Source organism: Octopus sinensis, linkage group LG5 (assembly GCF_006345805.1).
Source record: "Octopus sinensis linkage group LG5, ASM634580v1, whole genome shotgun sequence".
Taxonomy (NCBI): Eukaryota; Metazoa; Mollusca; class Cephalopoda; order Octopoda; family Octopodidae; genus Octopus; species Octopus sinensis.
Genome location: NC_043001.1, coordinates 75,080,052 through 75,105,051, shown reverse-complemented (window position 1 = coordinate 75,105,051; position 25,000 = coordinate 75,080,052). Strand labels below are relative to the sequence as shown.

The window sequence follows — 25,000 nt, the reverse complement described above, 5'->3', positions numbered from 1 at the left end:
GATAGATAGATAGATAAGATAGATAGATAGATAGATAGATAGATAGATAGATAGATGATAGATAGATAGATAGATAGATAGATAGATAGATAGATAGAAAACAATACATTGGAGAAGTCTTGGATCTGATTTAACGCCAGCGACTTCCAAATACTCTTTCCTAATAAACCCTAATTCACCCTTCACCTTTCCTGTATTTTTAGAATTGTTTCCTCTATATTTTATGAGGTTTCCTTTTTTTTATATTGCTGAATTTATCAACTTGTAAATCTTTACAAAATTTTCCACTTTTGACATCTCATCAAACTTCTCAGAATAGATTTTTTTAATACATTTTCTACTTTAACCCTTCTTAATTTTAACTGCATTTTCTACTTTAGCCCTTCTTAAAAATATTTGTTTATATATTCCTCCGCCTCCCTCTCCTTCTCTTTCTCCTTCTCCTCTTCCCCCTCATATTCCTTCCATTAGTTTCTAAAACTATGTTTTTCCAATATTTGTTACATGCACTGATTCAGTCTTTCATTTCATCTGGGTAATTTTTCTTTCCAAACTTCCTGCAGTTCCTCGTTTTACACTTCTTTCGTTAGATTCTTTACTTCTTAGCTGCTGTTGTCTTTTAATATTTTATACTAAATTTACTCTATCATGTCAATATTTTCACTCAGTATAATGTCGTTTCACAGCTTCCTTTCTGCGTTGACTTCAATGTTCGCTTATACATTTTTTCTTCTGTTATTCACTCATTCCCGTTCTTTGTTTTCTATCCATTATCAGCTTCTTCCGGAGTTATTTCGTAAAATAGTTGATCTATTTCAATAGTCTTTATTTCGTTTCTATGGTATGACTGTGTGATTCGTTATGATGTTTGTTTAGCAACTACGTCGTTCTGAGTTCGATTCTCTTGCTTGGCATCTCAGGCATCTTTCGACGTAGCCCGGATTAAACTTCAGCTTGTGAGTGATATTAGATACACAGAAATCTATTATATAGATAGATAGATAAATAGATAGATAGATAGATAGATAGATAGATAGATAGATAGATAGATAGATAGATAGATAGATATAGACATCCGATGCACAGAAGCCCATTAAATGTATGTGTATATATATATATATATATATATATATATATATATATATATATATATATATATATATATACATATATATATGAAAATTAGAAAAAGCCACCTTTTATCAATTCAATAATGAAAAATTAAATTACACCATCTAGAAAATTTCATAATATAGAAAAATTAAATATAAGATAAAAAATATAACGATGATTAATTAATGTGCAAAATAATAAATAACAAATATATACGTTTTATTTATTATTTTGCACATTAATTAATCATCGTTATATTTTTTATCTTATATTTAATTTTTCTATAATATGTAATTTTCTAGATGGTGTAACTTAATTTTTCATTATTGAATTGATAAAAGGTTGTTTTTTTCTAATTTATATATATATATATATATTATATTTTGTGAAATTTGATTTAGTATTTCTAAATTGAATTTTTCCCTGTAAGTTTGGAATTATATTACTTCATATTATTATTATATATACATATATATATGCATATATATATATATATATATATATATTATATATATATATTATATAATATATATATATATATATATATATATATATATATATATATGTATGTATGTATGTATATATATATATATATATAAGTGTATATATATATATATACATATATGTACAATCAAAATAAGCAACAAGGATATCCAGAGGTAATGCAGTACGATCGTTTCATGCGACTCCATTTAATTGAACAATGCAAACATTACACCAGTTTTAAAATGTACAGCAATCTTCAGCTGCATAAAAATATAGAATTTAGTTAAATTCAAAGGATTCATTTGTATAGTTATTCTATTAACCAAAATCACAAAGAGGATAAGTAGATAGACAAAGAACAAGTTTCAACAGCAGTATCATAGTAGTAACTGATCAGTTACTACTATGACAGCGGGTTTGTTTACGTCCCCGTAAAGTAGCGGAAACCCTCCGTTACAGTAAGTACCAAATTTTAAAAACTGGTACTTACTAGTATTTAAATAAATACTAGGATCAATCTATTTAAGTAAAACTTTCAGGTGGTACCCCAGCATGGCCGCAGTCTATGACTGAAACATATAAAAGATAAAGTGGTTATTAACCAATGTAAATTTATTCGACTGAAGCACTTTTATATCTCTAAGTCAGGTGCGAAAGCAAAACTCATGATCCTTTAGGGTACTCTCAACCTGAAACTGGTAGCAAAGAGAAAGGAAGGTATCCCTAAACCGAGAACTCGGTCCGAATGCATGAAACAGATTGGACTCGGCTAAACTTACCCCATGCGCCAGATGATGGTGTTAAACCGGGCGAGTTCAGACCATATATTAACTGTGTTAATCTCATTCAGATCCGCACATAGACAAGTTTTAGAAAGGTCTCCAAAGGACATCAACCCTATTTTTCTTTCTTTTTGTAACTGAAATGTAGAGATTATTTCGTATACACTGGGGGTAGTAAACTTAATCCGTCACCTGGTCAATCACCATCAATTAGTCTGTAGGTACCTTTGAAATGGTTCACACTGTTGCAAAAATATAAGTCAAGTCTCTGGCTTGAGGAAACCGTTTTCCCCTCCTCCCTTTCTCTCATCTCTGAAGCCATGAAAAGAGTCTTTTATGAGTGCTGCGCTTTCTTCTCTATGTGTTTAAGAAAGAAAAGGAAAATGAGTGTCACATTTGGTAGGGCTGTCTTACCCGCATTATAGTACCCCGCTTCCAGGAAAATCAATGCTCTGAGCCCTATGCAATTTATTTATCGAAAGCAAGCCATAAAACACATAAATTACAACTGGGTCACTGAACCCTTGAGATTAATGGCAACTGCTGAGTGTGCCCAGGCCTTAAAGGAGGCATTGAGATTTGGTTGTTATTTCCAGTAGTTAGAATGACCGATTAGAGGTTCTCGAGTTGGATCATATAATGACACGTGTTTACGTAAGAGATTATTATAATAAAGATATCTAAGACGACAAGCTAGCACAAACGATAACAGGTCAAAGAAAATGCTTCGCAATATTTCTTTCGACACTTCATGTTCTGCGTTCTATTCCTGCCGAGGTCAACTTCGTCCGTTACCCTTTCAGCGTCGATAAAAGTATTAGTTAAGTACTGGGGATCGATAGTTTCGTCTAACCCTTTCTCCGAAAAATTTCTGGTCTTCTTGTGCCACTCTAACCCATTTGTCGCCACCAACTCTCGAGACACACGTTTCCTTAACTCCTGCCCTCACTCACCACTATACAAATCAAACCGTCTTCCCCAGGACATCGTCTCTCTGGAGTATTCTTCCTACTCTGGAAGAGACTAAAGTCGCTTTAATCGATGTAGTTTTGATTCTAAAGGTGAGATTATTGGTTTATTTATCCCTGGTTTATTTGATTAGTAGTGACAGTAGTTAAGATCCTGAAGAGGGTCTTAATTCTACCACGTAACTTGCTCGTAACATTCCGTATACAAATATATTTTCAGCATCCTCTAAAGGTCATACAAAATTTTGTTCAATATACTGGTGTGAGTGTCTAATCAAAGAAATATCGACATCGTCATCGTCGTTGTTGTCATCATCATCAGTGTCGTCGTCGTCGTTGTCATTGCTATCATCATCATCATTATCATCATCATCAGTAGCATCATCATCATCACCATCATCATCAACATCACAATCATCATCACTCTCACCATCATCATCACCATCATTGATGTTGTTTATATATTATCCTTTCAGGAAAGGAAAAGTACTCCGTGGAGAGCATCATCGTTCAGGAAAAGTGCATTTGTCTAATATAAAATGTACCACCAATGATGCGTATCTTCTCAACTGTAGTCATGATGCGTGGGGTTTCCATGGCTGTCCTTCCACTGAAAGAGCCGCTGTTGAGTGCTATAGACGTAAGATTTTTTCACTGCTCTGTTTCCTGCCAATTCGGATCTTATATAACAAAGCTTCAGTGCTCGGTCATGACTAAGTCTAAAAGAATATTTACAATAGATTGTCAGATAAATTACTTCGTTTTGGGGGGATGGAGGTTTCAACATCAAAACCTCTCGCCCAGTTGAACTAGCAAGGGTTGATCACAACCCAGCTTGCATCACAATAGCAACAAACCACTGGTCTATCTATTTTTTCCAAAGCCACCTAGTGGCCTTCTCTGCAGATTCAGTCATTAAATTTATAGTTCTCCTCTTCGCTGCACTTGTAACGCCAATCCCAGTCACTGCTTTCAAGAGCCACACAATATCATACAACACAACGATAAAAGAAAATATCATACAGACAAGAAAATAATATTTCGAACACAGAATTACCGTGAAAACAGCAGAAATAACGTGTATTTTACCCTTACATGACGGAAAGGGTTTTCAGCAGACAACCATAGGACTCGAATCCGCACCTCTCAGGCGCCGGTTAAAATACCCGCTGGGGACAATTTCTGGCATATTAACGCTAAATACAAAGCTTTTTCGCTTCACTGGAAAGGTTTAGAATAAATGGGGTAAAAAAACGAACGAATTTATCTGAGAACCCAATGTATAAACGATAACTTTATATACTGCTAAACACTAAGCTTTTATAATGAGATGGTATTAAGAAGTCAATACTTTATAATTTCATTATCTGTTTTCCTTTTTTTTTTCTAACAGAATTCGGTTTTACCCCTATGAATCAATAAACACATAAACAGTTTCTAGGTTGTCTATTAAGGAACTGTTCTGTCTCTTTCCCTTTTACTTTATATATCTATATATCTACATATCCCTTGTTGCTTTACAAATTCTGCTAAGCAGATAAAACGGTAGTTTGCCTAACAGAGGGTGTAACTTCATACTATTGATTGAAAATTATTTCACGTAACGTTGGTTCACTTGGAAAACGTATATATTATGTAATATTATGACATTCAAAAAAGATAAATGATTTTTTTTAATAACTTCATCATATCGTATGATGCTTTCTATAATTGATATTTTTTCCCTAGTAGTGAAAATGTTGAATTTCAATATGAAAATAAATATGAAAGTAAATGAAAACACTCAACGTTCACCTACAAGGATTTCAAAATATTAACCGTAATATGTTTCTTTCGGTAAAACTTGTTATTTCATAAAAATCGCAAAAGTTTCATATTTCAATAGGGATAATGGCGGAAAATTTCTTAGCTTAGAATATTAATAGGATAAACGAAACAAAGAAGCTTTCTACCAAAAATCAGGACAGATTCTCCGCGTCTTTTTCTCGAAAACTATCTTTTTATTTTACAACGCTTGCAAAATAACTTGCATTTTTTTTTTTTTATCATCAAAATTAACAGGACCCCAAATTATAGTTTTGGCAGTAGATAAGCACAGAAATGTCTTTAATCTTTAAAATAGATATCAGACACTCCTAAACTAAACCCTACTTCGAATACCAGCTATACGTTGTTTCATCAATAAGTATCCGGACTGTTGCCATATTAACAAAGCTAAAGCAAACAGATTAACCTAGATCTCTGCCGTTGATGCGCACTAACGTTTAATGTTCTACCTCTCTCCCGCTGTTTACAACAGTGCTTGGAAGGAAAGTGGTAGCGTATGATCGTCGCATTGACTATGACAGACTAAGTTGAGCAGATAATTTGCATCAAATTTTGCAACAAGCTTGGCAATACCAACTCAGAGGCCTACGCAAAGTTTTCTAAAAGTTTTCATCGTTCTCGACACAATCAAAGAGAATCTTGTGCAACTAAACCTCGAGTGTCTTTTTGGTCAGCTGAAAGCAATTTTGGCACAGACTTGGCAGACACGCGTCGGACTGAACTGAACCGCAACTGATCTGCACATCCTCTGATAACTTAAGGATGGTGATCCGACGATTTCCCCTTACAGCTGCATGCACATCTGCATTGTTTTTCTCAGTTCTGCTTGTTGCGGGTCTCCCAGAACGTTCGTTAATATCCATATTTTTTCGGTCATCTTGGAAACGTCTGAACCACTCGTTTGTGTGCGGCTCATACACTCCTATCTATACACTTTCTGCAACCTTGCGTAAGCCTCTGAGCAGGTATCGCCATGACAACTTTCTTTTTCATGATTAATGCGACAATCACACGCTACACGCCTTCTTTCGAAGCACTGCAGTAAACAGCGGAAGTGAGCTATTACGTTAAAACTTAGTGCGTATGCACAGCAGAGTTCTAGGTCAATCTGTGCCAAACGGCTTTACGCTGAATGCTTTAGCTTTGTTACTATGGCAACAATCCGAATACTTATTGATTAGACCATGTATTTACCCAATAGAAAATTTACAAGTGAAATTTCCCTTCCCATAAATTCTTTAGGTCGCGTGACTACTGGAAACATTCTAACATCTATCTGCCTAGCTATGTATATATGTTTATAGATCGAAATTTACGGGTGATCTTACCAACTGGTTTCGCATTAGAGATTCAACGGAGTATTAGGTAACAGTCCGATAATTTAATCCTGCGCTCTTCAGAGGTGGCAGTTATGGAATAAAATATGGTGACTGCTCTCTATTGTTGGAGATGAACAGATGCATCTGGTTGCTGTGAAAAAGACGATGAAACAAACTGAGCATGGATTAAGTTCAGATTTGTGTCCCTTGGTACCAAAAAACAATCAAGGGTTTTCTGAAAAAAGTTTATGGGAAATGTATGCATATTTAAGGGTGGTGCTCTTGTAGAAATGGAAAGTATATATAGCGTTTGCCGGGGTAGGGCCCAAAGGCCGCATACACACCTGTGTTCGTTAGTGTGTTTTCTTTCTTTTATATTTTGATAAAATACTTGGGGCGTTTATGTGTGCATGCGATGTGTAGGGGTGCAATCTGTGTGGGAGCATATATTGTGGGTGGTATGAAATGGTCTACTGAGTGAATGTCGGCCGTGTTAGGGAGTGTATGTTTGTGAGTGCCATTGTGTATTGAACCCCGCTACACACACACACACACACACGCACACACACTCATACACAAACGCTTCTGGGCAAGATGAAGTCATCTTCCTTTGTAAGATTCCAACTACGTCCGAAAAGGGCCAGTTTATCTACAATTTCCGTTTAGTAGTCAGCAAGCAGGGAATTCCAAGTCTCCAACACGAATTTTCTCTCATGACAGCACCAACTAAACATATTACTTTTGAAATCTAAGATGGACCTCAGGTCTGCTCTCTCTTAGATATGGTACAGGTTGTTCCAAGAACTTCCATTTAATCCTGAATGGCATTCCCTCCTCTTTTAAACGCTATATGTAGTTAACTAGTTAACCAAAGATGTAACACTGCACCTTTCTGGGATCCTAAAAGAGGATATGCGGTTATTTAGTCGCCATTCAGGGAGATAGTCACTGATATTTCGCCATTTTTGTGACTTGTCAACAACTTCGTACAAGAAACGAGGCCCGATGTAAGCTAAATCGCTGTCTATGACTATATGCAAAATGGTGCAAGAGCCAACGTTTCATACCACGGGGAAAATAAATATACCTTTTGTATTCGTTTGGCATTTTCTCCACCTTGTTTTGCATTCATACTCTTTTACTCTGTCTTTCATTGTGTTGCGAAATTCGTTTGCGTGTCTCTTCGCAAAATAATACCCGGAAAGTTTTTCATCCATAATTGTTTCTGCATAGAAAGTTAGCTTTCACAGAAAGAATTTAATGTGTGTATGCATGCATGTATGCATGTATGTATGTATGTATGTATGTATGTATGTATGTATGTATGTATGTATGTATGCATGTATGTATGTATGTAAATTCTCGCACACACACACGCCCACGCATGCGCACATACACAGACACGCACACACTTTCTGCATAATATTTTACGAAGAGATACGCAAACGAATTTCTCAACATAATGAAAGACCGAGTAAAAGTATAATGGAAGCACAAAAAGTGTAGCGCTAGATATAGCAGTTTTAATTTTAAAAATATACAATAAAACTAAGCTATTTTGGCTGGGGGCATCACATATCTGAAAAATGACAGGTTGTTTTTTTTTTTGTTTTGTTCTCTTCTTTTGCATATGTGAGACACTAGATGGTGAAATCGCACTTATATGAAAATCTAGCTACTTTATAGAAGGTTTTTTATTGTAGAATGTATTTTTACTGTAGAATTTATTTATGTATATTTATATATTAAGAAACAGGGATAAGTAATTGTTCAAGTTATTAATATACTTGGCTCTAAATAAGAACGAGCTCCACATAGAAATATTCAGCAGTAATCTTCACTTTATACGTCACATGTGAACGTACGTGTGCAATTTAGTTGTTATATGCCGATGTACTGAAGAGGTGTGCAGTTTATTCATAGTAAACGTGTGTATAAGGATATACCAATACTAATAATGTTTCTTGCTCACACACACACACACACGCACACACACGCACACGCACACACACACACACATACACACACAGCAGTCACCATGTTTCATTCCATTTGTAACTCTGATGAGTGTAGAGTTACATAATCGGATTGTTACCTAACACTGCGTTGTATCCCTAGCACGGTCGTAATGGATATATAACATTGTACACTTCAGATTATAATTTATATATATATATATATAATATATATATATATATATATATATATATATATATATATATATATATATATAATATATATATATATATATATATATATGATTTCTGTTTTAGATGATCTACGATTAAAAGACGGATCTAATTCAAAGGAAGGAAGAGTAGAAATTATGAAAAATGGTGTTTGGGGCACCGTATGCGATAGCGACTGGGACAATGAAGATGCTTCTGTACTTTGCCGTGATCTTGGCTACGCGTAAGTTTCTAATTTTTCTAAATTGTATATATACACGTATATACATATGCATATATATATTTACATACATATATATATGTATATATAAACATACATATACACACACACAACACATACAGACACACACACACACACACATATACACACAAGTACACTAATAATGCATGTATTGACTTCATTAATGGACAGAAGTAAAGTTTACCTTAGGACGCATTCTAAAAGAAATCACGATCTGTCAAAGAAAACGATCGATATTGCGTGCAGTTTTTAATTAACCTTAATTAAATGTGTCTTTATTTAGTTCATAAAAAGCTTCAATGCTTGATATTTTGGTCTCTGATTCTGTAATTGACTGTAGTCATTTTGGTTCTTGCTAGAAGTTAATTCTGGTTTGTAAACCTATCTTTGGCAATCTTGATTCTCATCAATTTTGAATTATATTTGAAGTTATTTTTATTTCGACTCAAATAGCTTTCTTTTCTTTAATAACACATAGGATGCTTGTAATAGACCTTTGTTTACTATAGGCACAAAGACTGGCATTTGTGGGGAGGGGAAAGTCGATTGTATCGAACTCAGTACTTGACTGCTACTCCATCGACCCCGAAAGTATGAAAAGCGAAGTCGACCTCGGCGGAATTTGAACACAGAACGTAAAGACGAACGAAATGCCGCTAAGCATTTTGCCCAGCGTGTTAATGGTTTTGGCAGCTCACCAACTTATACAATGGTTTCAAATTTTGGCACAGGGCCAGCAGTTGTTTATAGGAAGAGAAAGTCGATTAAATTGACCACAGTATTTGACTGGTACTTATTTTATTGTCGGCCTCGAAATAACGATTCTGCCAGCTCACCACCTTAATAATAATAATAACAATAATAATAATAATAATAATAAGCGCCTACAGAGTACCTCAACATGCATGATAGAGCTGCACAATATATTCACTGGGTAATTTGCAAAAACCTGGATTTGCCCCATGAAAAAAACTGGTGGGAACACAAACCACCTCCAGTGCTTGAAAATGATCACATCTCACTCCTCTGGAACTTCACCATTCAAACTGACAGAAAGATAGATGCAAATAGGCCAGACATCATATTGAAAGACTTCAGACAAAGAACATGCCTCCTCATTGATATAACTGTCCCAATCGATATAAACGTATCTGTCAAGACCTACCAAAAACTGAGCAAATATAAACATCTTGAAATAGAAATCAGCAAAATGTGGAACCTGATGACTAAAACATACCTGTTGTCATAGGTGCCCTGGGAATGATAGCAAAAGGGGCTGATTGCTACCTAACTCAGATACCAGGAAACCCCAAAATGGCAGAAATTTAAAAGATAGTGCTCATGGGAACTGCTCATATCCTACGCAAAATACTTTCTATGTAATCCCAAGATTTAAAACAAACTTGTTTTTCTATTTTTTCTACTTTTTTTTTATTTAATTTATTTATTAGACATTCACTAGTACAACACCAAAAAAAAAGAGGGGGAAAAAAGAAAAAAAACAAATATATGGCACACTAGGCATAACAACAACGTGAACTTCCAACCTGTTGTCTCTTGAGGTCTCTGGGTGAGACTTGGAGCCAACTTGTACAAACATAAAGCAAAAGTCAAACATAGAATAATAATAATAATATAAAGACTTGCTGGATCAGTAATTATAAACACTTGCTAATAGAAATTGAAAAAATGTGGCATTTCAAGGCGACTGCAGTACCAGTGATTGTAGGATCTCTAGGAATGATAAAAAAAAAGGTACTGAAACCTATTTGAAAATGATACCAGGCTTACCATCCCTAAAGGAAGTGTAAAAAGTCGTGTTAACTGCAACAGCATTATCGCTGTGAAAACAACATCCATTCATGAATTTATTTATTATTTTTTTAATACATTTTCTTACCTGTGAATTTGCGTGTGTAATCTGGAAATGCATACAATAATTTTCTCTACCCTATGTGTACGGAAAACACTCGGCGAGAAATGGAAGAAAATTTGAAGAAAGAAGGAACAAAACAACAACAATAATAATAATAATCCTTTCTACATAGGCACAAGGCCTAACATTTTGGGGGAGGGGATACTCGATTACATCGACCTCAGTACTCAACTGGTACTTAATTTATCGACTCCGAAAGGATTAAAGGTAAAGTCGACCTCGGTGGAATTTGAACTCAGAACGTAACGACAGGGCGAAATACTGCTAAGCATTTCACCCGGCGTGCTAACGATTCTGCCAGTTCACTGCCCTAAGAAGAAGAAGAAGAAGAAGAAGAAGAAGAGAAGAAGAAGAAGAAGAAGAAGAAGAAGAAAAAGAAGAATGGTTTCAAATTTTGTCACAAGGGCAGCCATTTTGGGGGAGGGGTAAGTCGATTACATCGACACCAGTGCTTGACTGATACCTATTTATCGACTCCGAAAGGATGAAACATAAAGTCGACCTCGGTGGAATTTGAACTCAGAACGTAGCGACACGGTCGAAATACCTATTTCTATTTCTTTACTACCCACAAGGGGCTAAACACAGAGAAGACAAACAAGGACAGACAAACGGATTAAGTCGATTATATCGACCCCTGTGCGTAACTGGTACTTATTTAATCGACCCCGAAATGATGAAAGGCAAAGTCGACCTCGGCGGAATTTGAACTCAGAACGTAACGGCAGATGAAATACCGCTAAGCATTTCGTCCAGCGTGCTGATGATTCTGCCAGCTCGCCACTATAATGATGATGATGATGATGATGTATCACTCAATTCATTAAGTCATAGAGCTTTTGTAAAATCTTTTTATCTTCATGGAGGCTATCAAAAGTGAGACAATCTAACAGAAGCCAAGCAGTCTTGCAAGCTAAAGAAATGATCTTCAATTTCATCGTAATTCCACTATTTATAGTAGTAAATTATGTTGGAAAGAAAATCATGTTGCATTTCAAAAATGGGAAACAAATATCCCTTCGGTCGTAATTGATGTATTGAATAAAGATAAAATCTCCCTCCTTATTAATCACAAAATCCCAACTATTTGGCAAATTGTTGACCTCTCGGGAAAAAAAAAGTTCTTCAGGTTTCAAAACAAAGAAACACTCTGATATTATTTTTAACCTCTTCACAATCAATAAACTATATTCTCTCTAAATAATGTTGCAATGATCTGAAACGATAATAATCAAATGGAGCAAGGACAACAAAGTGAGGAGGATGAAGCAAAACTTCAGTATTTAGTACCATTAGGGCGGCGAGCTGGTAGAAATGTTAGTACGCCGGGCGAAATGCTTAGCGGTATTTCATCTGCCGCTACGTTCTGAGTTCGAATTCCGCCGAGGTCGACTTTGCCTTTCATATTTTCGGGGTCGATAAACTAAGTACCAGTTGTGTACTTGGGTCGATCTAATCGACTGGCACCCACCCCAAAAATTCCGGGCCTTGTGCCTAGAGTAGAAAAGAATATTTAGTACCATAATCTTTTCTCGAGTGACTTAGGCAATATGTGATTTTGCATTATCGTGTAAGAGTAACGTCTCTTTACGCCAGACCAATGATGGATTATTTTTCTGTAAATTTTTGTACAATGCTTCTAATTGACGACACTACAAATCTGCATTAACTGTTTTATTTTGGTTTAACTCTTTACTAGTGGGACATGTGAAAATTCCACAGAACGAAAAACATTAAGAGAAGCTATCTAAGAAAGAAAGGATGATTTTAATTTTTATTTTGCTAAGTTATTTCACTCCCGGTTACTAAAATATATTATATGATTTTAAAATTTCTCTCTGCTGAGCACTTTATATTTCTCACTTTTTCTCCACCTCTTCAACAAACTGAACCATACTATTCCCCTCTTCATGTCTTTAACATTTCTCTCTTTCTCTTCGCCTTTCCCTCTCACTCATTCCACCGCCACCTCTCTAACTAACAAAAGTATAACGAGCGAACGAACAAGCAGATTATTATATAGATGATAGACGAAACCCTTCATATCTCACTAAGAACAGAGCATAACTTTTGGTGAGTGTAGTTCTGGTTAGAGGAAGAATTCTTTTTTTCTTATTTTTATTGGCTGCATACCATTGGTTTTTCGTAGGATATGATTATAGAGGACCCACTTTTCATTAAGTGTGCTAATTCTACCCAAGCAGGGTTCAGTAGCAAGCCTACCCCGCAATGAAAATCAGAGAGCAACCCTTTTAATTAAGCTAAGAAGCAGTCAGATGATGATGAACCCCTCTGACCAAGTTAAGACCCTTTTCCTAGTTCGCGAAGGCATTTTATGATGGAATCGTGACTTGAATTAAACTGTTCTGCTAATTCTCATGCAATCTATTTTAAATTTTCCTCAACTAAGGTTTTCAAAACCTCAACATTAACAGAACTTGGCAGTCCAGATCGAAGGGAATGTGCGAAAGAAAATTTCCCGAACGAGACTCACCAAACCATCGTTGGCATGTCTGGGCACTTAAAGATTCATTTCTATAGACAGCACAAACATTTCTTGTTCCCATAACTGAAGAGCTCCTTTTGGTTTTTATACAGTACGCAATGTCTGATATGGGTCTGATTAAAACTTACTTTAAAAGAGTAAACCCGATACGAATCTAACTAGTAATCCACAAAGAAAGTAAAAGAAATTAGAATGTAAGAATTAATTCTTATTTTACCGAAAATGTACCCTGAAAGTGATAATGTCAAAAATGCGACTGGACTTTCTTTCCAACCTAAAATTAAAATTGCCTATTTTCAGTTTCGTAGACTGAGTTATTTAAAAAGTTAAATGTCTTGGTCACAAAACCATATACAGAGCTGTCCTTTCTGTTGATAGCTCAATGCTTCACTGATTGCAATGTTCGTAGCAAAGTTATTTTCTGTTACGAAACATATTTACTTCGTATAAATTAACATTTATGTTGAATATACTATTATATTTAAAACATTCGGTAGTAATACCAAGAGTGAATCATCAATAGGATTCTGTTAATGGAGGAAAGTGAATAGCAAAAATGATATGGCATCAGTGAAAAATATTGCAGTATTTTGTGAAATTCTTTTATATTTTGAATAATAATCCTGCCGAGACAACTTTATCTTTCATCCTTCCGGGGTCGATAAAATGAGTGCCAGTGAAGTACTTGGATCGATAATATCGACTATACACCCCACAAACAAAGAGTGTAACCTTGTCGCAGTTAGACACCAATATTTTTCGCCGTTATGGTAACTTTAACATTCCGATTAGATCAACATTCACAGAAATAAAAAAAAAATCAAGCAGCCAATAGCACCACAAGTTTATATAATATCAAACTATATCAAAGGCAACCTATCTAAACTCTGTATTTGCATTCTTCAGGAGGTAAAACGTCTAATGTTTGATATAAAAATTTAGGAAAGTAGGAGAGTGTAGCCGACATAATATTTCACTATGTTTTTCTGAAATCTTTCCTCCAGTAATAATTGCTTTCTGTTGTTAGAAATCTGTTCGTAGATTTGAACGAACAGGTAAACAAGTTACAAATTCGTCAAAATGTGACCATTTGACAAACTTTCCTTCCCCTCACTGATATTGAGAATTTATATCATAGAACGGTGAGTTTTGAACAATTTTAGATCTACTGAAGCCAGTCCTTTCTTCTCTACGTCTGACTAGAACCAATTCCTTCAAGGAGATAGGAAACTAGACAAACAGAAAGACAGAAAAATCGTTACCAATGAAGTGTTGGTACTTTAATTATCGACCCCAAAAGTATAAAAGGCAATGTTGATCTCAGCGAAATTTGAACTTAGAGAGTCACAACGATTAACGTCTAAGCAACCTATTCCTTGCTTTAACCACCGTACCATTTTATTGGTAACTTACATTACAGCATATTTTATCATATATTATATGATAATGAGACGATGAAGAGGCAGAATTGTTCGGGCGTAGAGACATGTTTCGCAGTACTTGTTTCGGCTCTTTACGCTCTGATTTCAATACCGCCGCAGTCAACTTTTCCTTTCATCCTTCATGGAACGATAAAATAAAGTTCCAATGTAGTGTTGGGGTTGGTAGTATCGATTAGTATTCTCATCTCTCCAAATAGCTGACCTTGTGCCAAAGTTGGAAGCCATCTATATGATAATCTGCTTCTTCGTTTACCTGTTATACTTTAGTTAGTTAGAGAGGTGGAGGTAGAGTGAGTGATTGTGGTGTAAAAGTGTGAGAGAGAGGGGGGGAGAAATGCGAGTAGATTAGAAAGAAGATAGTAGTATAATAATACACTAAGGCCAAATGCATCACGTGATTAGTTGAAGGGAAAAACGAAGAGTGAGTGAAAAAGACGGTGAGAGAAAAGTGATAGAGAGAAATGTTAATGATGTACAGTAGGGTGGAGAGGGAAAGGTGAAGAGAAAGAGAGAAATGTTAAAGACATGAAGGGGAGAATTATATGGTAAAAATGTTTGTTGAAGAGATAGAGAGAAAGAGAGAAATATAAAGTGCTTAGCAGAGGAGAATTTCAAAATCATATTATTGTGACTGGAAGTGAAACAACTTAGCAAAATAAAAATAAAAATCATCCTTTCTTTCTTAAATAGCTTCTCTTAATGTTTTTCGTTCTGTGGAATTTTCACATGTCCAACTTAGTTATTAATATTGTTTCAAAGCGAACAACTGGGAAATCGCTTGAGTGCAAGGTAAAATAGATAGATTCCGGTAGTTTTCTAATTCTTTACGTTCTGAGTCCAAACTTCTTCAAAGTACTCTTTGCTTCCTTTTCTTTTGCTCTTTTCATCCTTCTGACATCGATGAAAGTACCAGCTAAGCCTAAATCAGCAAGCGTTATATAGATATTACGAGCATACCCGTGTCATCAAAAATGCCGACAGTTTTATTAGTGAGAGAAAATGGCACGTAAACACAATGGAAAAAAAAGCCATTAGTAAACGTCAGCTATATAGTAAATGTATGTATAGTTCATACACAGAATTGAAGAACTTGAAGAATCAGATACGATTGTAACGCCTTGGTTGAACTATATTTGTACTTATGTACAAACACACAGATACACACATGCACACATATATGTACATATACATGGATATACATGTATATATATGCATATATATATGTATGTATGTATGTATGTATGTATGCTTGTATGTATGTATGTATGTATGTATGTATGTATGTATTCATGCATGCATGTATGTATGTATGTATGTATGTATGTATGTATGTATGTATGTATGTGTGTATGTATGTATGTATGTATGTATGTATGTGCATACATATATAAGCAAATACAAACTTACATACGGAGGTTTTCTTGCAGTTTTCATCTACCAAATCTACTCACAAGGCTTTGTTCAGCCTTACGAAATAGTAGAAGACGATATAGATATAGATATATACATATGCACATATATACCTTCATATATATGTATATACACACACACATATATATATTTATGTGTATATATATACTTTAAAGTCTTTAAAGCGTTTCAGCTTTAAAGCTGCGATCATGCCGGGGGACCACCGTTTATATACGTTTATATATATATATATAATATATATATATATATATATAATATATATATATATATATACACTGATATATACGCATACATATATATATAAACTTACGCATGTGCATACATATGCATGTGTATCTATGCGTATATGAGAGTATGAGTATGTGTGCGCGCACATGTGTTTACTCTTTTACTTGTTTCAGTCATTTGACTGCGGCCATGCTGGAGCACCGCCTTTAATCGAGCAACTCGACCCCGGGACTTATTCTTTTGTAAGCCCAGTACTTATTCTATCGGTCTCTCTTGCCGAACTGCTAAGTAACGGGGACATAAACACACCAGCATCGGTTGTCAAGCAATGCTAGGGGGACAAATACAGACACACAAACACACACACGCATATATATACATATATACGACGGGCTTCTTTCAGTTTCCGTCTACCAAATCCACTCACAAGACTTTTGTCGGCCCGAGGCTATAGTAGAAGACACTTGCCCAAGGTGCCACGCAGTGGGACTGAACCCGGAACCATGTGGTTGGTAAACAAGCTACTTACCACACAGCCACTCCTGCGCCTTACATTTTTTAAATCGATGAAATTCAGTAAAATATATTATCCTTTACTTGGAAAAGGAAATAAGGGCTTGTATAAGAAAATGCAAATATGGAAGATGGACTAAAGCAAAAGAAAAAAATTAAGGTGTGAGTGTATGTGTGTGTTTGTGTGTGCGCGCGCGCGCGTTTGTGGGTATGAAGTAAAAATAATTTTCGATAAATTTTTCAGTTTTATTTATCATTAAAATATTACCGTCTTCAGAGCAAAACATTTGGATGCTGTTCGCCTGCTTTAGCATCTGTGACTGTCACCCACTTTTCATAACGTGACCGATGAGACACAGTGCGTTTTATTATATGTAAGACTAGCAGTATCGCCCGGCGTTGCTCGGGTTTGTAAGGGAAATAACTATATAAGCATTTTTAGAGAGTTACTTCCCTTATAGATGCCAATTCGGGCTTTCTTAGCCATTTCTGTTTTGGTGTCTTCAAGCCATGAAGTCGTTGTTCTAAAAGAACGCTGGTCTCCTTGACAACGCTTTACGACGTTGATTTCCTTACACTCCCTTCCCCACAGCTTCACGAGGGAGGGAAGAAGGGGGAGAAGCAAACAGGTGCAGATGTGAGCGTGGACGCCAACTCCGCCGCCATCGACATACGAAAAATGATGCATTAAAATGGAATAAAAAATGATGTTAAATTATTTTTTAAATCGTAGACTCATCGTAGACGCGCGCTAATACCCAGACGGGCTCGATATGAATCACGACTATAAGATATCCGAATTTGGTTAAACTGCACCGCAAAATGTGGGAGTAGTTAGGAATCTAAATCGAAGGGGACAGACACTCACACAACTACAGTTTTATATATATAGATTACAATTATTATATGTTATATTGTATTATAATATAGTTTATTTACTATATGTTATGTTATTGTATTATAGGTTATATTTGAATTAACATGAGAAATATTTTTTATTTCAGTCAAGGTACTGCTTATAACGGCTGGAAATTCGGTCCCGGACAAGGCCCAATCTTTCATCAGAATGTCGACTGTATAGGAGACGAATTCAGTTTTGAGCAATGCTTTCTCCCTGAATGGTCAGATAACATGAGATGCGACCATAGTCGTGATGCTGGCGTTGCTTGTTTCAATGGTTTGTGGCTTTGAAATTTTAAACGGGGCTTTAAATTCTAAATCACGCTTCATAGTATTTATTTTGAATCATAAAACTTAATGGTGTTTTTTTCTTACAACGGGAGTAATTTTAGTTAATCATAAAATGTTTTGGGTTAAAACATTCTGTTAGATCTCACTTAATTTGTTTTCATGCTGAAGATGTCCCTATGTAATCTTCCCGCTCTGTTCAGTTGATCTATTTCATTTTCCTAACCAATATAATATGTAGCTGCAGTTGGGGTTGTGTGATTAAGAAGCTCGCTTTGCTACTACGCGGTTTCGGGTTCAGTTCCACTGTGTGACACCGTGGGCAAGTATCATCTACTATAACAACGGACTAACCAATGCCTTGCTAGCGAATTTGGTAAACAGTGCGTGGTTATAGTAGATGATACTTGCCCAAAGTGTCATATATATATATATATATATACATTCATGTGTGTGTATGTGCACATGTAGATTTATGTGCGTGGTTGTCCATCACCACCACTTCACAACCAGTGTTGGTGTGATCAAGTCCTTGCAACTTAGCGGTTCGGCAAAAGATACCTTTAGAATAAGTACCGGTTTTAAAAACAAATACGTACTAAGGTTGAATTGTTGAACTGAAACCCTTCAAGGCGGTGTTACAGCATGTCCGCATTCCAACGACAGAAACAACTAAAAAGATAAACGGTAATTTACTTAAAGCACATATTGGGATGAACATGAATATTTTACTTTATGTTTACGATATTTAATGTATTAAAAGAAACCTGCCTGCCATTGGTTTCACCGGTATCGAGGAGAAAGGCTACCCTAGCTTACAAATATTCTCTCTCTCTCTCTCTCTCTCTCTCTCTCTCTCTCTCTCTCTCTCTCTCTCTCTCTCTCTCTCTCTCTTCCGTTAATTTATTGAAATTATTATTATAAATATGAATTAATGCATTCGAGCGTTGGTGTTGGAGAAGACTTTTATGGATTCCATGGACAGCGAGGCTCACCAATGGAGAAGTTCTTGACAGGATCAAGCCGAAACTGTCGCTGGAAGCTAGGATCACCAAGCATAGATTGGCATATTTTGGTCATATTATGCGGAGAAAATCCCTGGAGAAGGACATCATGCTCGGAATGGTCAGTGACAAGAGAGGAAGAGGCCGACCAAGAACCCGCTGGCTTGACACCATCAAGAGTTACACGGGAATGGCCATAGCCAATCTGAAAGAAACGAATCAGGATAGAACTGGCTGGAGAACACTGATCCATCGAGTAACCGAGAGTCGACTTCGACTGAGCGGATAGAGAGATTATTATAAATCAGAGGTTCTCAACAAAGCCTCATATGACCCTTGGGTATGACCCTTGGGTATGACCCTTGGGTGTCCATAAAAGATTTTGTTGCTAAAAATTATGTGCAATAATTGGTTATATTTCTGCAATACACAAAATATTTAACAAATTTTTAATACAGTTCCTAAGAATATTCAATTATAAAAATAGAAAAGAATATGAAGCAAAGGGGACCTATATGTAAAACATGGCTGAGGACTGCTCTGTTATGAACCATATACCTTTGCAACCAATAATAAATATCACATATAAATATTTAAATGGCAATATACTTTATACTATATTACTGTGGGCGATGTTGTAGCCACTTTAAGATGTTGGCTTTGTGCAGTTGATAAAACAAATATCTTCGAGCAAGAATGTCCATGTAATCAACAAGACCCCCCCACCCACAAAATTTTAGAAAGGATTATATATATATATATATATATGTGTGTGTGTGTGTGTGTGTGTGTGTGTGTGTGTGTATGTATACACATATGAAGTTTGATCAATAAGTATCCGGATTGTTGCCATAGTAACGAATCTAAAGCATGCAGAGTGAAGGTGTGTAGCTTGTGATCATCGCATTGACCATGACAGAGAAAGTTGCCATGGTGATACCTGCTCAGAGGCCTAGGCAAGGTTGCAGAAAATTTATGGAGACGTTTTCAAGGTGGCCGAAAAATGTCGACATTAACGAACGCTCTAGAAGACCCGCAACCAGCAGAACTGAGAAAAACATCGGAGATGTGCGTGCAGCTGTAAGGGGAAATCGTTGGATCACCATCCGTGAGATATCAGAGGATGTGCAGATTAGTTACGGTTCAGTTCAGTCCATTATTATTGAAGATTTGGGTATGAGACGTGTGTCTGCTATGTTTGTGGCAAAACTGCTTTCAACTGACCAAAGAGACACTTGGGTCTCAGTTGCACAAGATCTCCTTGATAGTGTCAAGAACGATGAAAACTTTTTGAGAGCTTTGCGTAGGCCACTGAGCAGGTATCACCAAGATTTTGGCAAAATTTGATGCAGATTCTCTGCTCAGCTTTCTACCATAGTCAATGCAACGATCACACGCTACACACGTTCCTTCCAAGCACTGCTGTAAACAGCGGCGTTCAATGTCAATCTGTGCCAAGCAGTTTCACTCTACGTGGTTTAGCTTTGTTACTATGCCAACATAGTTATTGATCAGACTACGCATATATATATATGTGTGTGTGTGTGTGTGTACATACAAATATTTATATATGTGTGTATGTGTGTATGTGTGTATATATAAATATATATATATATATATATATATATATATATATATATATTATATATATATATATATAAATATATATATATAATATATATATATATATACTCTTTTACTTGTTTCAGTCATTTGACTGTGGCCATGCTGGAGCACCGCCTTTAATCGAGCAACTCGACCCCGGGACTTATTCTAAGCCCAGTACTTATTCTATCGGTCTCTTTTGCCGAACCGCTAAGTAACAGGGACATAAACACACCAGCATCAGTTGTCAAGCAACGCTAGGGGGACAAACACAGACACACAAACACATATATATATATACATATATACGACGGGCTTCTTTCAGTTTCCATCTACCAAATCCACTCACGAAGGCGCGTGGCTTAGGGGTTAGGGCATTCGGCTCACGATCGTAAGGTGACATAGCTGACACGATCAACGGAACAGCTTGCACGTGAAATCAAAGTGCAAGTGGCTGAGCACTCCACAGATACGTGTAACCCTAACGTAGTTCTCAGATAGATTCAGCGTGATGCAGAGTGTGGAAAGGCTGACCCTTTGAAATACAGGTACTACTCATTTTTGTCAGTTGAGTGGACTGGAGCAGAGTGAAATTAAATGCCTTGCTCAAAGACACAACGTGTCACCGGGAATATTCTATTATAGGCACAAGGCCTGAAATTTGGTGGGGGCGGATAGTCGATTACATCGACCTCTGTACTCAACAGGTACTTAATTTATCGACCCCGAAAGGATGAAAGGTAAAGTCGACCTCGGCGGAATTTGAACTCAGAACATAGCAGCAGACGAAAGACCGTGCTAATAATTCTACCAGCTCACCGCCTTAATGATGATGATGATGATGATGATGATGATGATGATGATGATAATGGTAATAAGTGACTGAGCTATGATACTTTTTCTTCACCGCATAACTATTTCTAATTGGATTTTCGATATTCGCTGCATTAAGCAAATTAACACTAATTGAACATAATTTTTTCCTCATGTGAAAGATATTTATCTTCGTTATTGCATTTTGTATTATATTCTATGTATTTTTCTTTCTCTTTCCTTTCCACTGCAGAGAAGGTTAGATTGAATTACGGAGAGCTAGAGAATGAAGGCCAAGTGGAGGTGTCTCTTGGAAGTGGATGGGGCAGTGTATGCAGTGATTACTGGGACAATGAAAATGCCCACGTGCTCTGCCGGATGTTGGGCTACGAGTATGTATCATATTTATTACATGTATCTTAGCACATCTTCATTGCATGTGTGTGTGTGCATGCGCGTGTGTGTGTGCATGCGCACGTGTGTGCATGCGCGTGTGTGTGTGCATGCGCATGTGTGAGTGTATACATATGTATATATATATATATATATTATATATATATATATATATATGTGTGTGTGTGTGTGTGTGTGTGTGTGTGTGTAATGGTAAAGTTTTTAGTTGAAGTCGAGGGTCACCAATTGTAACGATAAAAAATTGTTGTTATGACGGCAAGTTGTAAAAGATGGACAATGCATGAAGTTTTAAGAAACTATTTATTTCCGTTACGTTACAATACCTTGCCTCGACGGGTAGGTTATGATAAATCCAAAGCACGCGAAGTAAAGTTTGTGTTTGGGTTCTCTTCATTGTTTAGTAGTAATTGCGGAGAGAGATAGAATGATGTTGTAAGAGAACAGAATTAGAACTAGTGAGAGTTGTAGGGTGTTGTCTCACAGTTGCTGACAGTAAATTTCATTTCTCTCGCTGACCATTATCTTTTGTAGAGGCATTCCTTGTGATCATGAGTCTACCAGTCTGTTCCCTAACTAACTGAGTCATCACGAGCTGCTTCGCTCGGTTGTCGCCAAGTGACTACTTCGTTGAGTCGTCACTTACTGTGACTAACTAATTTTTCCTTGGGGTGTGCTTGCTTTTATAACTATCCAGAAGGATAGATATATCACTGAGAACAATAGATTTAGTTGGTGGTCTTGTTATCTCTATTCTAGCTTTTGGTGAAGTAGAAGAGGTTAGAAAGAATCAAGTGGTGAAGACATTATTTAGGCCTAGCTAAAGACATCTAGAAAATGTAAAACTGCTGTCAGAGAAAAACCATTGTTCCACCGTGGGAAAAGTTCTGTTGCAATGTTAATTTAAATTTGGCTATGGTGGATCGAATCCACTTCATGCTTTCAAGATCCACTACATCTATATATATATATATTATATATATATATAATATATATATATATATATATATATATATATATTACACACATATATGCCATTCTGTCGATTACGACAAGTGTTCCAGATGATTCGATCAAGTGAACATTCTACTCATAAAATTAACACACAAGTGGCTGAGCATTCCACAGACACACGTACCCTTAACGTAGCTCTCAAAGAAATTCAGTGTGACACAATGTAACAAGGCTGTTTCTTTGAATTACAAGTACAACTCATTTTTGTCAGCTGAGTGGACTGGAGAAACGACAAAGAAAGTATCTTGGTCAAGGGTACAACGCGCCGCCGGAAATCGAACTCACAGCCTTACGATCGTAAGCCGAATACCCTAACACAATGCAAGCAATAGAACGTTGTTAATTCAGTTGGCTCAGTTATTAGTCGTTACATTTGGGTTTCATTATGTATATGTCCCTACTTTAAATGATTAGCATAGAACTCGTATGCATATGCCTAGGATTGTGTTTATATTAGTTCGGTAAAGATCTATGATGGTCGCAAAATGATGAAATTTATGTCTAAACTATTGATCTCAAACTTCTATTTCTCCGAAGTACGGTTTTGTCGGTACAATCACTCTCCCAACTACAAATAATAAATAATAAATGCATCCCTTTAAAGCCTAGCCAGGCTCATGGGCCCGGTTTCTCGGTTTCAATGGCGTATGTTTTCCCCAGCTGGACGTGACGCTAGTCCATCGCAGCGTTACTCATTTTTGCCAGCTGAGTGGACTGGAGCAACGTGAAATGAAGTGTTTTGTTCAAGAACACAACGCGTCACCCAGTCCAGAAATCGAAACCACAATCTTACGATCATGATGCTGACGCCCTAACCACTAAGCCATGGACCTCCGCCCTACTACAAATAGCATCTAAAATCTATACCCTACTGTCTTAAAAGGGAAGACTACTTAGCATAAAGTAATCCTCTGCATGAATGTAAATATAGTATAACTGTGCTTCGTCTAGGTATTTTTAAATGAAGGTTAATTTACACTAAACAATAAAAATATATTGTTATATTTCGGGATGGTCAATTTCGTTTTGTTTTTTATGGTTTTGGTTTTGTTTTGTTTTTTCAAAATAAGTACAAGCACTATATATTCGTTCTTCACTTGCTTATAACTGTTCTTATTTTAACTCATGTCCATTGTCCGGAAATCTTTCATCACACATCTCTGACCTCTTCAGCAACCCTTTCTGTCCTCGTGTGTACTTTTGCTCCGCTTAGTCCTAGACTAAGCAGAGCAGGACAGACGAGGGTAGAAGGTGTCGCTGAAGGGGTCGCAGATGTGTGACGAAAGATTTTCGAACAATGGGCATGAGTTAAAATAAGAAAATATATTGTGCGTGTGTTTATTTGACAATGAATATTTAAAAATTCATAAACGTAACAATAATATATATTTGGGATAAATGTTTCTTGTAGGACCGGACTGAGTTACCAGGACAACCACCGACAAGTTCCGACTTTGCCTGTTATCTTGAATGCTGTCAATTGTTCCGGTGATGAAAGATCAATTTTTGATTGTCCGGCCTTTCCAAGTAGACAGTGTATCCACACTGGAGCATGGGTGAGGTGCTCCAGAGGTATGTATGATAAAATACACATTCCTATCTTCATCTGGCTATCTATGTATTTATCTACCTACCTATCTATCTATATTAATATATATAAGCATGTATATTTTTTATGTATGCTCGTTGCCGTTTTTAATTATTTTGATCATTTCTGAAAATCCTAGCTTATCCAGGCTGACAGGCTTTTACTTACAAAACCCAATACAACAACTATTATTGGTATAAGTGTAGATTTGTAACTCGGATATAGAAGCTGGAGGTTTCAAAGCAGTCGTCTATAGTTATCTTCTTTCTCTGTGTTTCTCAAAGAGATGTTCACATCAGCATAACAGCTGACCTAAATGACGCTACATACATTTTCTTGTCTGTCCCAAACAACATTAGGTAGGTAGGTTTATGTGTGTGTATGTGTAATCATTTA

The 25,000-nt window shown here is 36.3% G+C and overlaps 1 protein-coding gene across 1 annotated transcript in view; it reads left to right on the top strand.

Annotated features, from left to right (window-relative positions):
• LOC115212326 (deleted in malignant brain tumors 1 protein-like) overlaps positions 1 to 25,000 on the top strand; it is a 71,310-nt gene that overhangs the window by 31,241 nt on the left and 15,069 nt on the right. The window contains exons 10-14 of the mRNA XM_029781190.2: positions 3,826 to 3,989; positions 8,769 to 8,907; positions 17,986 to 18,158; positions 21,845 to 21,983; positions 24,428 to 24,588. Of these exons, the coding sequence (XP_029637050.1) occupies positions 3,826 to 3,989; positions 8,769 to 8,907; positions 17,986 to 18,158; positions 21,845 to 21,983; positions 24,428 to 24,588 (776 nt within the window). The remainder of the gene's footprint in view (positions 1 to 3,825; positions 3,990 to 8,768; positions 8,908 to 17,985; positions 18,159 to 21,844; positions 21,984 to 24,427; positions 24,589 to 25,000) is intronic.